Raw genomic sequence first — 15,362 nt, forward strand, 5'->3', positions numbered from 1 at the left:
AATTAAATGATGAATGGCCTCCCAGCTGCCTGTTAAATAATGCTGCTCATGACATCACAACGCGTGTGCATGTGAGAGGTACAACATAAGGTAGATATCCTTAGAAAAGAAAAGAAAAGCACATCCAGAGACAGTCAGCAGGTACGCTCTCTAACACACACACACACACACACACACACACACACACACACACACACACTCGCAAAACACACACACACACACCATCTGCTCCCAGACTCAACACAGGGTCAGCCGAACTTTACAAGTCAGCGCTGCCCCTTATGCCGCGAGGATAGCTGGCAGGAGCTGAGTGTCTCGAAAAAGTCCCAAGCTGTTCCATCATACCGTGCTTTGAAACACTTCATATCGTTTTCCTAATAAAAATCCCTCACAATACCATCTGTCTGGGGAGACGGACGGCATTTTGAGAGAGAGAGAGAGAGAGAGAGAGAGAGAGATGTACGTAAGTGTGAAAAAGAAAAGAGAGAAGGGCAGAGAGACTATTAAAAAAAGGGGTCAGTGAAGAGCTCGGGGGTGTGAGAAGGATAAAGATAAAGGAAGGCAAAGAGACGCGGAGACCGTAGTAGTAGTAGAGGCTGTGTTATAAAGAATGAGAGCAACAGGTAAAGCAGAGGACAGGTAAGGGTTGCCAAAAGCACCCCAGGGCTCCAGACAGCATGGACCTGGCCATGAAAAACACCCATAATCCCTTCTGTTCCCTCAACCCCCACCCCCTCTCCCTCTACTCTCTACTGTCTCCCCTCTCTCTCTCTCTCTCTCTCTCTCTCTCTCTCTCCCTCCCACCCCCGCTCTCGGGCTGGCTATGTATCGGATTGCTGGCTTCACAATAGACCCTGAATCATCACTCTAGCCAGAGAGACACAGGGAGAGACGAAGAGGCGGACAGGCCTGCGAAAAAAAGAGAGACAGACAGACTGATGGATGGAAGGACGAACAGGAAGACAGACAGACAGACAGACAAACAGACAGACAGACAGACAGACAGACAGACAGACAGATAAACTGAAGGACAGGGAGCGAAAGATGTGTCTGTCCGGGCATCAAAGCTATAGATCCAGTTAAAACTTGGTCAGATGGACGAACACACACCCTTAAGAAATCTAAAATATACATTTTAATGTTTCATATGATTGAAAATGAAATATAAGAGGTGGAGTCAGCAATTCTGGAGAATTCTGTTTGTCAAAACACGCTTAGTCAAAAACAGTGAATAACTCCTCACAATCCACTACGTGTCTGTGGGCGCTGGGGAAAAAATACATGGGTTGCGTTCCGAATCGCATACTCTTTCTTTTTTCTATTCTACATACTACATCCAACGATAAAAAGAATCTAGTTAGGATGCAGTAGGCATACTATTGGGACATACTTTTCTCTCTTATTTCATCATAACATTGCGCCTTGATCTTGCCTCTTGCTTTTATATCCGTCGCATCCCCGTTTGTTTTCATATGGAGGCTTCGTCGATGTTACGTCACTTCACGTGCGCACTGGATTGTGGGTCAGAATCGCCCAAATAGGATGCACTTTTCAACACTAACAATCTTGGCTGCATGAAGTAGGACATCCGGGTACTTCTAACCATCCTAAATCTGGCCACAAGAATCGGGACATCCTAAATCTTTTTTCTACATACTATATAGTAGAAAGTATGCGATTCGGAACGCAACCATAGTGTTAATACACAGCATAGGCTCAACATAGCTAGCAACATGGCCGTTTACAGAGCCTAGGCTGTGTATTAATATTGGATTTCTTCTTTCAGGACATAGGTGCAGTACTTATATACTTATATATATATATATATATATATATATATATATATATATATATATGGGCTGCAACTAACGATTATTTTGATTATCGATTAATCTGTCGATTATTTTCTCGATTAATCGATTATTAACCGATTAGTGTTTTGGCCCGTAAAATGTCAGAAAATGGTGAAAAATGTTGATAAATTTTTCAAAGCCCATGTTGACTTCCTCAAATGTATTTTTATGTCCAAAACACAAAGATATTTCAGTTTACTGTCATAATAGGATTAAAGAAACCAGAAAATATTCACATTTGAGAAGCTGAAATCAGAGAATTTGGACATTTTTTATACAAAAATTACTTGAAACTATTAATCGATTATCAAAATAGTTGTCGATTATTTTAATAATCGATTAATAATCGATTCGTCGATTAATCGTTGCAGCTCTAATATATATATATATATATATATATATATGTATATATATATATATATATATATATATATATATATATATATATATATATATATATATCTTTAGCCATGCACAAACTTGTCCCGAAGAGACACAGGGGACAATGTACAGCAATGAATAATAGTTAAAAAAAACAAAAAAAAAACACAAACAACTATTCCTTGAAAAATGTTACGCATTCATCGATTGGTTGATAATGAAAATAATCATTAGTTGTGAACCTATAGTCTGGAGGATTAAGCCAGGGTCACAGCCTAGTTGGCCCTGACGACCCCTGGGCCACCTCTCTCATTCTACGCTGCACTGGGAGAGAAATACAATCTCCCAGCAGAGCAGCAGAGGAAGTTCTCGCGGCAGGCAGGTTCCTCCGTAACCAAAGCACAATTGTTGCAATTTCATTTCCTTCCCAGGCAAAATGAGGAAACATGCTCCTTTTTTTGTAACCAATGGCAGATGAGCGCTTTTTTTGGGCCAGCAGACCATACCAAACAAATGGTGGGTTGTGTTATCAGGGGCTCCATTTATTCAAGCTGCTGGGAGTGAAGAATAAAATCTTTTAATGCTTTTACCAAGGAATCTCTGTCCTTCTAATTTGATTTTCAGAGTTTCAAAAAAAATCCAGTAACTGCTATAATTTCTTTTAAGGAATGAAACTTATTTTTCAAATGATTTTTATCGTGTTTAAATAGTCAGTAGAGAGAAATATAACATCTGGCAATGATGAGGTCTTCCTTGAAAACTCTTTGAGTAATCAATAAAGTGAGGAATTTTGGCACGAAACGCAGCGCCCTGATTGGCTTCTATTAAACAAGCATGGTCCCAATGTGAGACAAGTCTCTCTCCACTCACATGACCTCAGCCGTCCCACACCACAGAGAGTACATGTGTATAACAGAGAGAGAGAGAAACACCTACACAAACACACACAGACTCTCACACGGACACGCACAGCAGACACTCAAGCACACATATCATGTGGTTTCCTGTCTGGTGCGTTCCTCTAGAAAGCCCACGCCGGTGGCTCTGGGTTTCTAGATGGATTCTCCAGTCTGTTTGGGGGGCTTTTGACTGTGTCGGACTGCCATTGGCTCACAGGCTGTCTGTGACCTACTCACCTCACACCTAGCTGGCTTTTCCCTGGCCTGGCCAGACTCTCACTCAACCATCTCTCTCTGTCTCTCTCTCTCTCTCTCTCTCTCTCTCTGTCTCTCTGTGTCTCTCTCTCTGTCTCTCTCTCTGTCTCTCTCTCTCACTTTCTTTCTTATGCGTTATAAATGATCTGAACCAAGGCAAGAACTGAGAAGGTTTTGCTGGAAGACATAATACGTTTGGTTGTTTTGAGAATTTTCAGAACAAAGAGGCCAGATAAGTTTTTTCTTTTTTTCAGTTTTTATATGAAAGCAGGATCAGTTTTTCTACAGTATTCACGTGGGCTGATTTCACCCTTTCCAAAATGTTCCATTGGTCCTCTACAATGGACAGAACTTCAAAAGTGCTAAATCAACTGGGAATTGACATTAAAAGGGAGATGTTGAGTAAGGGGCTATTGAAGCGTTATGTCCATTCAAGCTGTCTCTGCCCACATAAACAGCTGTCCTGTCTGTCCTGTCCTGAAATTTACTGAACAAAATCATCAAGGGAAGAAATCTGTATTGTTTACATTTATTGAGTGAGGCTTGCAGTGCTGCTTATTACACCTTGATCAATCGTTTCAGTGATCATACGTTCATTCATTCAATTTAAAACAAAGAGAAAAAAACGATTTAGAGCATAAAGGCCTTATGTGCGTGTCTCAGAGTCAGTGTGGATATATTTAATAGAATGGTGGCGCATCTATTCTATGAAATGTATTTCTAATACGTACCTAAAAATGCTATTGGGCATCACAGCCTCACAGCAGGAAAACAAAGGAGCATTTTTGACAAAAATATTGAACTACTTGTTTAACGTGTAATCTTCAATATCTTCATGAAGATTGGTTGCATTTTGCCTCCTTGTTTTGTCATAGAAATCAACCAGAATTCCTAGAATAATGGCTTTTTACGTGTCCAAAATATCTCCTTCCCTCTGCAGAGCTAAGACGGAGGTGACTAGAAGTCTGACCAGTAGACTCGCTCAGCTGTCAACTCAGACATAAATCTTAGGAGAATCACTGTACACCGAGCTGAAATTGAAGTGCACCTCGGTGCCACAACTAGGATGCCAGCCCAGTAGAGGGATGCCAGGGGGGTAGCTGTTACACTCTGTGGTCCGTCCACATGCCTTGTCGCCGGGCAGATTTTGAAACGACTGTCTATGACGCCAATGCAATCTTGGCAATCAGGGTTGGGCCGTGCTCGTATTTAGCTACTGCTGCTGCATGTAAGTTTGTGTGAATGTGTCTGTATGGGGTTGTAGGGGTGAAAGAGGGGTGCAACCTGACCTTCTCTAAGTTGGTCTCTCTCCGTCTTTCTGTCTCACACACGCACACACGCACACAGGCACACACACACACACACACACACACACACACACACACACACACACACACACACACACTGGGACAGCTGCCATACTCTGGGCCTCTCCCAGCGCACCAGAGGAAATCGGCTACAGCTAAAAGAACCTTTTTTTCTCCTATTTTTTCATCCCCCTTTTTTCCTCCTCCTTCATCTCTTTCACTTTTTTTCTTCTGGTGGCCATACATTTAAATCCTGCAAGGCTCCCCGGGGTCAACAACCCCCCCCCCCCGAGTCTCTCACTGCATCCTCCACTAGCCAACAGACTTCAATCGAAGCTCTGTCAGATCAAGAGCCATGCACTGAGGGTCTGCCAGCGGAGTTTGTGTGTATATGTGTACTCAGGGGCTTCTGAAGATCTCTGTTTACTAAATATATTCTTAATACTCTATACAAATTCATAAATAAATAAAAATAAAAAGTGTAATCAGTTCATTGTTGTCTCACAGAGCATCACACAAGAACAGGAACAACAACAAAAAGAACAGTTATCACCTTTTCTCCAAATCTAAACTATTATGTGACAACAGGTGGAGTGAGACACTTAAACAAGCTAAAAAACCCTAACCCTAACCCTAACCCTAACCTTAACCCTAACCCTAAGCTAAAAAAGAAGCCTTATTACGGCAGGGCAAACTGCTGTTGGCCCTTCTGCCCCGGGCTCCTTCCACTGCTCCCCGAGGACCCCAGACGGCAGGCATGGCCCTGGGCAGGCAGGCGGCCAGAGAGGACGCCTGACCATAACCCAGATGACACGCGATAGATGTGGTGGGAAGAGGGTAGGGTGGAGGAAGTAATGGCAAGGGGAGGGGGACTTTAAAAGCTAGAAGGGAAGGGTGGTGGTGGTGGGGGCTGGGGGGGGGGATATCAGGTATCGACAAACAACTCCCCGAAACTTTGTGTGTGAGGTCTGCGGCGCTTTCTCGGTCACCCGAAGCACACGCCTATTTCAATTAAGCCGTGTGGGGAACTAACAGTTAAAATATTAAACACACCAAGGAAATCCATTACAATTATTGAATCAAATTACAAATTAAAACCTTTATTTTATTTTATTTTTTTACGTTATAAATTTGTACAATTTAGGTTTCACCCTCTCAGTGAATGACCATTAATTGGGTTTATATTCATCTGATATGAAATTAAACCAAATATCTTTTGGGTTTTGGACATTTGTTTTGAAAAAACAAGACATTTGAATATGTCAACTTGGGTTTTGGGAAACTGTGATGAGAAAACATATTTAATTTAAAAAAATATATATTTAACAGCAATTTATACACACTAACAATACATCCCCAGTATTAACAGTGAGGGCTGACTAAATAATGGAAACATAGTGTAATGCAAGATAACTCGATATCACCGCAAACTATAACTTGCAAAATGTCTCAAATCTCTTTCAAATATTTAGAACAGAACTGAGCACAACAACCTTATCAAGGTAGAATGTATAGTCAGGCTGTTGTTCCAATGCGTTCATTAGAGCTATACGTGTACGTCATAAGCTGAATGTAAATCATACACTGTTTAAACAACATTGCATTGCATCAGTGACACCAGATACGGGTTCAAATGTAAACGCAAAACTACAAAACACAATTTAATTCACCAATTACCATCTCCATAATGTAAAGCCAACTATTTCCTGCAAAAAAAAAAGAGGTGAGGACCACTCCAGGCGGCACAAATCTCAGCCTTATAAGCCCATTATCTCTCTGCGATATGATTAAGATCTCTGTCCTTGCCCTGAGGTCTCATTTTTCCAACCTGCACAATTAATCAATGCCTCTAAGCCGCAGCTCAAATTCACATTATAAATGATTTCAGCGCCCTATTTAAAGCAGGTGAAGTAATTGTGGTATATGGACATCAATATTTGATATTTGGATGGCGGCAAGACAAGATGGACTCTCCTCTCTGCCTCCTCCTTTCTTTCTATGTTTTTGTGTTGTAGGCACTGTGAGGCTACCGTACCTACATGTGTGAGTGACAGTAACTCCGCTGGGGTCAGAGGCGTAATCCAAGCCCAAGGCCAGTCTGACGGAGCAACACAAAAAGTGGGGAGGAAAAACAACATAGTTCATGTGCTCTGTCCCACTTTGCGCTATTATTACTGTGGAGGCTGGCAGGTCAGAGGGAGAGTGAGGGAGAGAGAAGCAAGCTTGATGGAGGAGGAGGAGGAGGAGATGAAATTACACCTGTTCTGGTGGCTGACTAACGACTTTGAAATGTGAGTGGACCTCGCTCGCCGCCAAAATCATTTTCCCAACAATACGGCCTGATCTTTAAACAAGCAGAACTGGGACGCTGCGCTGACGTGACGCAGAAACGGCCTGCTGAGCTGACACACTAACAAAACCCTCAGGCACAATGTGTGTGTGTGTGTGTGTGTGTGTGTGTGTGTGTGTGTGTGTGTGTCTGTGTGTGTCTGTGTGTGTGTGTAGGAGTGTGTGAATATAGGCCTCAAAAGAAAAAAATACCTACTTGTCAAATCAAGTTAATCACTCATTTTAATGCAGTATATGTAATGTTCCGCTGCTAGTGGGCTTCAGTGGAATTTTCAAGAAGTAGCAAGGTGAGTGAAACGGTGCATTACTTTATTAAAATGAATAATTTCTCAGATATTTAAAGATGGTTGAAAATTCTTGTGATGTTTTAAGTAAACAAATTGACAATATATATTACATTGTTAATGCCATTTAGTGAAGTTGCAAAATGAATACATATTTTACCTTTAAATGACTGTGGATTCACTTTTATTCCATGCACACCAATGCTGAAAAATACCCCTGTGCGCGCCGCACACACACACACACACACACACACACACACACACACACACACACACACACACACAGATCCTAAGTGGACGTCCAGCGTTGTTTCTAATGAAGTCTCATTCACTCTGACTGCTGCTGCCATATGGTTACTGTACACTCACCGAAACACATCTGCTGCATGTTGGCGCACACACACATCTCCTTCTCCAATGCCTCAGACTTGTGTGGCCGCTTACAAGGTAAACTCACCCACCCACCCCACACTCACACGCCCCCCTCCCCCCCACACACACACACATACACACACACACTCCCACACACACACACACACATGCATACAGTAGCATTTAACTCACCATCTGTTCGTTGAGGTCCTGTGAGGCCTCCATGGCTTCTCGGGTTGTGATCCGTCACACACTTGAGGGGGCAAAAAAATGTAGGAAATAAAATGTCAGCCAAAGGATATAAAACCAAAAGTCTATTCACCTGTGAGCAGGTTTTAATCAGGTCAATCATCACCTCATCACCTGTGTGTGCTAACCTTGTTGTTTTCCAGCTAGAACACTTGCTTTGGGGGGTTTGATTGCCCAATTGAATCACTCACGCTCACCATACTGTATTCATTTCTTTTTTTCTTTTCACATCACTGCGCATCTGTCGTTTAGACCTTCTGTCGGTGTGTTTATGTGCGAGCAACAGGAGACCGGAGGAGGGAAGCGGGGCAGCGTTAACTTCGGCATATCATCTTCAGCCGAGGGTGAAGTGGAGAGATAATTGCAGAAGTAAATATCAACAATGAAAACGGAGAAGTGTAAATGATACGGCTGGCCGGCGCTTGGCTGGTTCTGGACCACAGACACAGTGGCTGGCTATAGCAGCACACACACACACACACACACACACACACACCAAGACAGTGAGTGACCCTATTAATACTAGACAGGAGACAGGTTGGCGCAAGAGTCTGGAGCGACGGAGAGGCCGAGGTGATTGCTTTACAATTTAAGTGAGATTGAATGATGAGGGATGGAAAAAAATGAAAAAAGAAATGACATTGGGTCCTTGTCTCTGCCTCTCGGATTGTTTTGTTTTTCGTGTGTGTGTGTGTGTGTGTGTGTGTCTGGGTTACTGTCACGCAGAGGGCGACGCCGCAAACAAAAGGCCAAGCTGAAAGAATGGAAAACAATGCCATCATCCCCAACAGAACGGCACAAAATGGCCTCCTCCTCGCCGCTACATTGTGCCAAGGCCCTTCAGAAAAAAAGTTTGATAGCTGAACAAAAGAGCGGGGCTGCACTATGACACGCACTCACATTCAAACACCCAAAATCCTTCCCTATCATTAGATCCGTGGTTCCCAGCGAGTGTGCTATTTAAGGAGTGCCGCTGAACCCTTTTCCACCGAACCTTCCCATGAAAACATGACATTTCCTTAAACAATTGCCCAAATTTCACAGTGAAAATTAACATTCTTCCGCATGCACCTGCCCCCTTGAGCCAGCATCGAGAGCGAACTGCAAACAATACTGTTCCTCTTTCTGCACAGTGCAATAAAGGCCTTGTGTCAGAAAGAAAAGGTTCATTGGAGTGTACTGTATCTAAATTCACCAATGTGTGAACGGTGTGAATGCAAAGGGGGACGGATACTCCTTTAAAATAGGCTGATCACTATTTTAAAATGCCAGCTTAATCTAAAACATGTCCCTAAATGTGTTAAGGTGAACAAGCAAGATTGTAAAGGTAATGTAAAGACCTTTGTTTGTTCAGTGTGTGTGCGTGTGTATGTGAGTGTGACCTGTGAGCCGTGGAGTTTTCTGGCTCGATACATTAAACTAACTGGCATCCTTTTAATTTTTCATAGTGTTCAGCTCCTCCTCGCCTGAAACCCAAGACAATAATGCGTCTCTCGGGTGAATTGATTTGTGCCCAAGCCTTTCCTCACCCCCTCCCTCACTCCCTCTCTGCCCCTTCTACTTTTCCTCCCCCCCCTCTCTCTCTCTCTCTCTCTCTCTCTTCCTCTCTCACCTTTGTGGAGGACAGAATCAGCCCTCTATCTGCTTGCATTTCACTCTCCCCTTCATGATTAAAAATCTCCTTTAGCAGGGGATTAAAGTGGATGGCATATCCACATAGGGTATAAAGATGTTCTATCATATTGTGAATACCTTACTCACTTGTCTGACTTCTGGTGGCATTAGACGTGATGCATTCAAAAAATATGTAGAATAATCATAGTGCCTATCAGTGCGGAAATAATAGGCACATGTATAAATTGATGCTTTTATTCTCATTCTAAAAGTGTGTGTAATATCCCAATGCACATGACTGCTTCGTATGGCCCTTAACCCACCGAGTATAGCCTAGTTACCTGACACTGCACAGGGAATCAATAATGCCTGCCATTTCCTTCGGCGTCCCAGCAGAGAGAATTATATTTCTCTCCATGGCTATTGACAGCGACATAAGAAACACACATGAGACGGCGGTGGATTAGAAAGTGGACTACACAGCTACACTACTGCGGTATTTTTCACGCTATAAAAGCCGAACACAGTGGAGGATGTCGGACAAACCGCAGACTGTGCTGCTGCGATGGAGGGGCTGCAGTGAGAAGTCGCATATTAATCTGGACTCACACTTGATTGACTCAGCGAACGTTTTTACGCACTGACCGATTTTTAAAAAAAATGTTCTTGTTCTTTGTTTATTTAAATAAACCAGTTAAATATGTATTTTTATTCGTTTTTGAACCAAACGTCTCTTTTCACACGGAAGATGCAGACACACACATTGTTCCCTCGGATAGCCATCTGTAACACTGAGTTCAAATGGGCCACTCTTACCACGTTTCCAGCAGAAATCCTGAGGGACACGCACAACATTTTCTCAGGAATTTAATTTAACCAGCCAATCACATAATCTATATTTAAATGCAAAGGCAAACATAATTGCATTGAAATTACAGTTAAATGCTGTGAAATAGTTATTTAGGCATATTAATGGCACACAATTATAGACCTACAATTTACAGGCTTTCCCCAATACCGTCTGATATTTTATTCGTAGCCTTAGCCTGTACTGTGTAGAAATAAATGACATTAAATAGACAATTATAAATATTTTCAAAACCGAAAAACCCAGCATGTTTGGTTACATATTTTCCTCATATAGCCTACAAAAGAGACTATTTCAAATTCATTTTCAAATTATAATCAATTTAAAAATAATTACCTGCTTGTCACTTCACACATAGCCTACAATTAAAATAACATAGGCAATAATTGATTTTTAGCCTGTGTCAGGATCTTTTTTCATTTTCCCAAATCTCCACAAACCAAATCCCGCACTAATGCGTGATGGTAGAGCATGAGTCCTTAATGTGAAATCTAATCTGTATGGATTACGGAGCAGTAGGCCTATCAGATTTTGAGTCGGCGCGTAACCTGTCATGTTGTTAGGGGCAGGCCAATGACCAGGGCCATTCAAACATGAGAGCCCATCCGTGGGATAAGATTCCCGTTTCCTACATATCAAATATAAACACAAACTCCACGTGGGACGAGAGCAGAGATGGGGAGAAAAGTGTTGGACACACGGAGGGATGCTGAGAGGGACAGCGAGGGGACTACATTCCTCCACGTGGGATGAACTAAGGATAAAAACATGTGGAAGCACAGCGACTTGCAGTCAAAGACCATCATACAGAAAATAACCATCAGATTAAGGATAATTTAATTTGTATTTATTAAATTGAATTCATATTAATATTAATATACTGAAAATAAATGTACGTTTGTATCAATATAAACGGCAGGCTAAAGTATTTACCTGAAAAGTATAGGCCTATAGCCTACAGGCCTATTAAAACAAATAAATCAAAACTGGTTAAAGTCCCGAGGTTGAGATGAGGTTTGGACTCACTCCCAAACTGACTCTTGTGAAAAGTGCACTATTTGAATGTTTTACCAGCATCTCATTTGACAAATTAAATGGCCTCACAACAATGTACGCAAATAAATGCGTGATAGGCTATTGTAAATTGTGCAAAATGCAACTGTTTATAATTCGGTGTTGGATGCTAGGCCTATCATTTTTTTAAATACATTCTTTGTAGGGCTCTAAAGAAAATAATTCACTTAACAAATCAGACTGAATCAGTCAGCAACTATGACAGTTTGCATCATGACCGTGATCATCAGCACTAAAGCAACAGAAACAGACAAACCACGTGAACATACCTGCTTTGCTTTTATAAATGATTTTCGTCCCAGCAAAAAAAAAAGGGAAAAATCAGCTCCCAGATTTCCTTCACTTCTGACAAACGCTCATAATCAAAGGCGCTGTGTTCGCCGCACAGCTCTCCCTGCTGTTTGCAGGCTGTCACTGACCGTTGCCCATTACCAGCAAGAGTCCAACAACAAGCCCGGGAAGTTATGCACACTCGCTTGAACGCACTTACAAACTCAAAGTCATGTCCTGGCTCACAGGTTCGGTGACTGGGCCGTTGACTTCTGCGGCGAACACCATTATTTTCAGTCCACGTCCAAGTTCGAGTACCGGGCTGTTCAGAGGCATTAGACTCAACTTCATTATCGCAAACAGTGCTGCTGCGCATGCGCCCAGCTGCCATGCGGACACTATTGGGCAAGTGTCCAAAAGACTAATGGGGTTCAGAGGGGAGGGAGGGAGGGAGGGAGGGGGGATACCAAAATGACATTCTTATTAATAGTTTGGCCATAATGACAAGCTCCCCGTTTTATTCCATCAGAACAAAAACAAAATGCCTCCACTGACCAGGCTGCACCAACTATTTATCTATCTATCTATCTATCTATCTATCTATCTATCTATCTATCTATCTATCTATCTATCTATCTATCTATCTATCTATCTATCTATCTATCTATCTATCTATCTATCTATCTGACATTGTGTTTTTTATTATTAAGCAGGCTACCGTAAGATGTCCTTATAGAGCACACAGGAATACGCTATAATTCTTGTTCCCCCAATTCACAATTAAGACAAATATTTTTTTCAAACTCTAGACCTAATAAAATAATTTTTATTTGTAAAGTATAACCTTGCCCCCCCCCACATTATTTCTATTTCGTCAAACTCCTTACAAAACATTGTTCAACCTTACAGCCGCAGTTGTGTATTTGTTTAAAGCCTTCTCCAAAATGCTAGGAAGAGTAGAGAAACAGTGGACGGTTTGCATTTACGTTTGCCCTTTTACACTGCCAAATTATTATTTATCTTTTGGTGATTCAGCTGCTAGTCTTTCTGGGGTTCTTCAACACACATGCAGATAAAAACGAGATACATTATTAAAAAGAAAAAAGAACATGAGAAATGTAGAATAAAACCAAATAAAATAATTTATACCGTGTGCATCTTAGGACGAGAGCCTCAACTGGTTCATAACCAAAAACATATAGAAGACCACAAAGTTTTACATTTGTTTACATTACATACTGTACATACATACAATATTTGGCATGCAGTTTGAAGGTTGTATTTGTATTATAGAAATGCATCTGATGTAAGTTGGTAAAAAGGCTGCGAGCATTGTCCCTAATGGAGAGACATTTGGAAAAAATACTCTAAATATACAATAAAACACATATCAGAGCAGACATGATGGCAAAAATACAAGACCAGGCCAGAAATATGAAGAGCAATTGTGCCAATAAAAGCCAGCTGGGCGTATCAAACAAAATAACAAACATGGATCAAATCTTGTGAGAGTGAAGTCAGACCACATTGTTCCACAGTGGCCCCAGAAAGATGACAGATCTGGCCACAGAGTGTAGTTTATTTGAAAAATGTAATGTTTGTTATGGCTTATGGATTCTGTGACTGTTGGATCCCACTGGCCTCGGACCAGCGCTCTTTTAGCATGCTGTCATTTATTTGGGATGATGATGTCAGAGGCCTCTCTCTGACTGATCTCTGATGATTGTTGGTTTCGAGGTTCCTGCGGACTTTCTCACACAAACACACTTACACGCACGCACACACACACACACACACACACACACACACACACACACACACACACACACACACACACACACACACACACACACACACACACACACACACTCTGACACATATGTTGTTTCAAGTTGCTTTTGGGGACTATACATAGCTGAAGACTAACCCTAACCATAACAATAACCGTAACCAGTACTTGCCAAACCCAACCCTCAGTTTCACCAATTGAGGACACAGCTTTTGTCCACAATACCACAAGCCGTCCCCAATATACATGTTTTAACTCTAGTGTGTCCCCAAAAGTCACTTAATTCAGAACACACACACACACACACACACACACACACACACACACACACACACACACACACACACACACACACACACACACACACACACACACGATGAATGCAAACACATCTTAGCATTCTTTGCCCTGTTAACTGTCTCTCGCATGCACACAAATGCACTTTGTTTATACGATTCAAAGGCATCTTGGTAATATTATGTAGAATGAAAAGAGCCAAAGTTTCCCTGGCATAGAACACAAACACACTGAAAAAACAAATACTCTGTTCTTTGTGGCATTGGCTGGCACATCGGCTGGCAAACTCAGAGAGAAAGAGAAAGCCACCAACAGACTGCAAACATGAAACGGAGGGAACAGAGAGAAAGGGAGCTGTCATTATTCATTTCTTTGGGGACTGGATGTCATCCCAGCTTGCAGGGATGCAGTAAGTGATGTCACCCCGACATTTAAATCCTTCAATGTTTTGAAGGCTCAGCTAAGGGGTTTTTCACTCGCCACCGTGTTCTCAGTTACTGTAATAGTTGTGAGAAAAATCCAAGTGGTGAAGCTAAATGAGGATCATAGCATCATATACCGAAAAACTCATCTATGTAGAAAACAACTCAAGAAAAAAGAGTATCACAGCAAAAACACAGACAGACACAATCTCCGTACATGATGCATTGCACGGCTGCCTCTGGACCCTGAGCAAAAACCCAAGAGAAATCAGGGAGTGATACAACATTCCACACAATCAGCAGAGAGTTGACATCCTGTGAGGTGACACAGCTGAGCTCTTTGCTCATTTAGTACATGGTATTGCACAGGATGAGCGCTTCAAAGTCATCTGATGCCATGCGTTGCCTAGTGTGTGTGACATCACATGGTGACTGATGTGCGTGTGTGTGTTGGCACTGCATTGGGAGGGTCAAATTCCAACCCTTAGCATGGCCCAGAGGAAAGGTGCTGGCATGGCCAACAGTGACCACTGATCGAAGATTGGATGAAATTGTCCCTGAAACTGCCTCCATCAAACCAGTGGGTCGTAATGGCCCATACATATCTGGAATTGTTCCATGATATCTTTGAGCAACACATTTTTTGACTTCCTTGTCCACACTCACACAGGGTCCACATCTAAACACATCAAACTTAGCTGGGGGATTTAACCACTCAAGATTGAACTCATAATGATAAATACTAATAATACATGATAATGTGTGTATAAATGTAAATCTAATGTAGCACATGGCCTTGGGGCTATGCAGGGCATACTGTATGCACAGACTGCACACCTGAGATCACATTCATTTATTGTCTAAGTAGAAACCCAATGTAATATAAAAAATGTGTGTCTGTATCCACTCTGCAAGTCTATGTCTGTTTTGGAGAATCTATGGTGGCCGCTTAGGGCAGATATTTTCTTTGTTTATATACTTTTTTTTAATGAAGCTTCGTCCGTATATGTGCACCAAGTCAGATACCTGTGTCCTGTGCCTGCATAGGCATTGTCTTAAATTACTGACTTAACATGCTT

General features: G+C 41.9%; 1 protein-coding gene across 5 annotated transcripts in view; it reads right to left on the reverse strand.

Moving 5' to 3' along the window:
- The window catches only part of eya4 (EYA transcriptional coactivator and phosphatase 4), a 45,019-nt gene extending 33,118 nt beyond the window's left edge, over positions 1–11,901 (reverse strand). For all 5 annotated transcript variants that reach the window (XM_080048177.1, XM_080048178.1, XM_080048175.1 and 2 more), the window contains exons 1-2: positions 11,775–11,901; positions 7,893–7,953 (exon numbers count right to left, since the gene is read on the reverse strand). In XM_080048177.1, the coding sequence (XP_079904303.1) occupies positions 7,893–7,925 (33 nt within the window). In that variant the 5' untranslated portion in view covers positions 7,926–7,953; positions 11,775–11,901. The remainder of the gene's footprint in view (positions 1–7,892; positions 7,954–11,774) is intronic.
- Positions 11,902–15,362: the final 3,461 nt, after the last annotated feature.

Source organism: Ammodytes marinus (genome assembly GCF_949987685.1).
Source record: "Ammodytes marinus genome assembly, chromosome: 19".
NCBI classification, from domain to species: domain Eukaryota; kingdom Metazoa; phylum Chordata; class Actinopteri; order Uranoscopiformes; family Ammodytidae; genus Ammodytes; species Ammodytes marinus.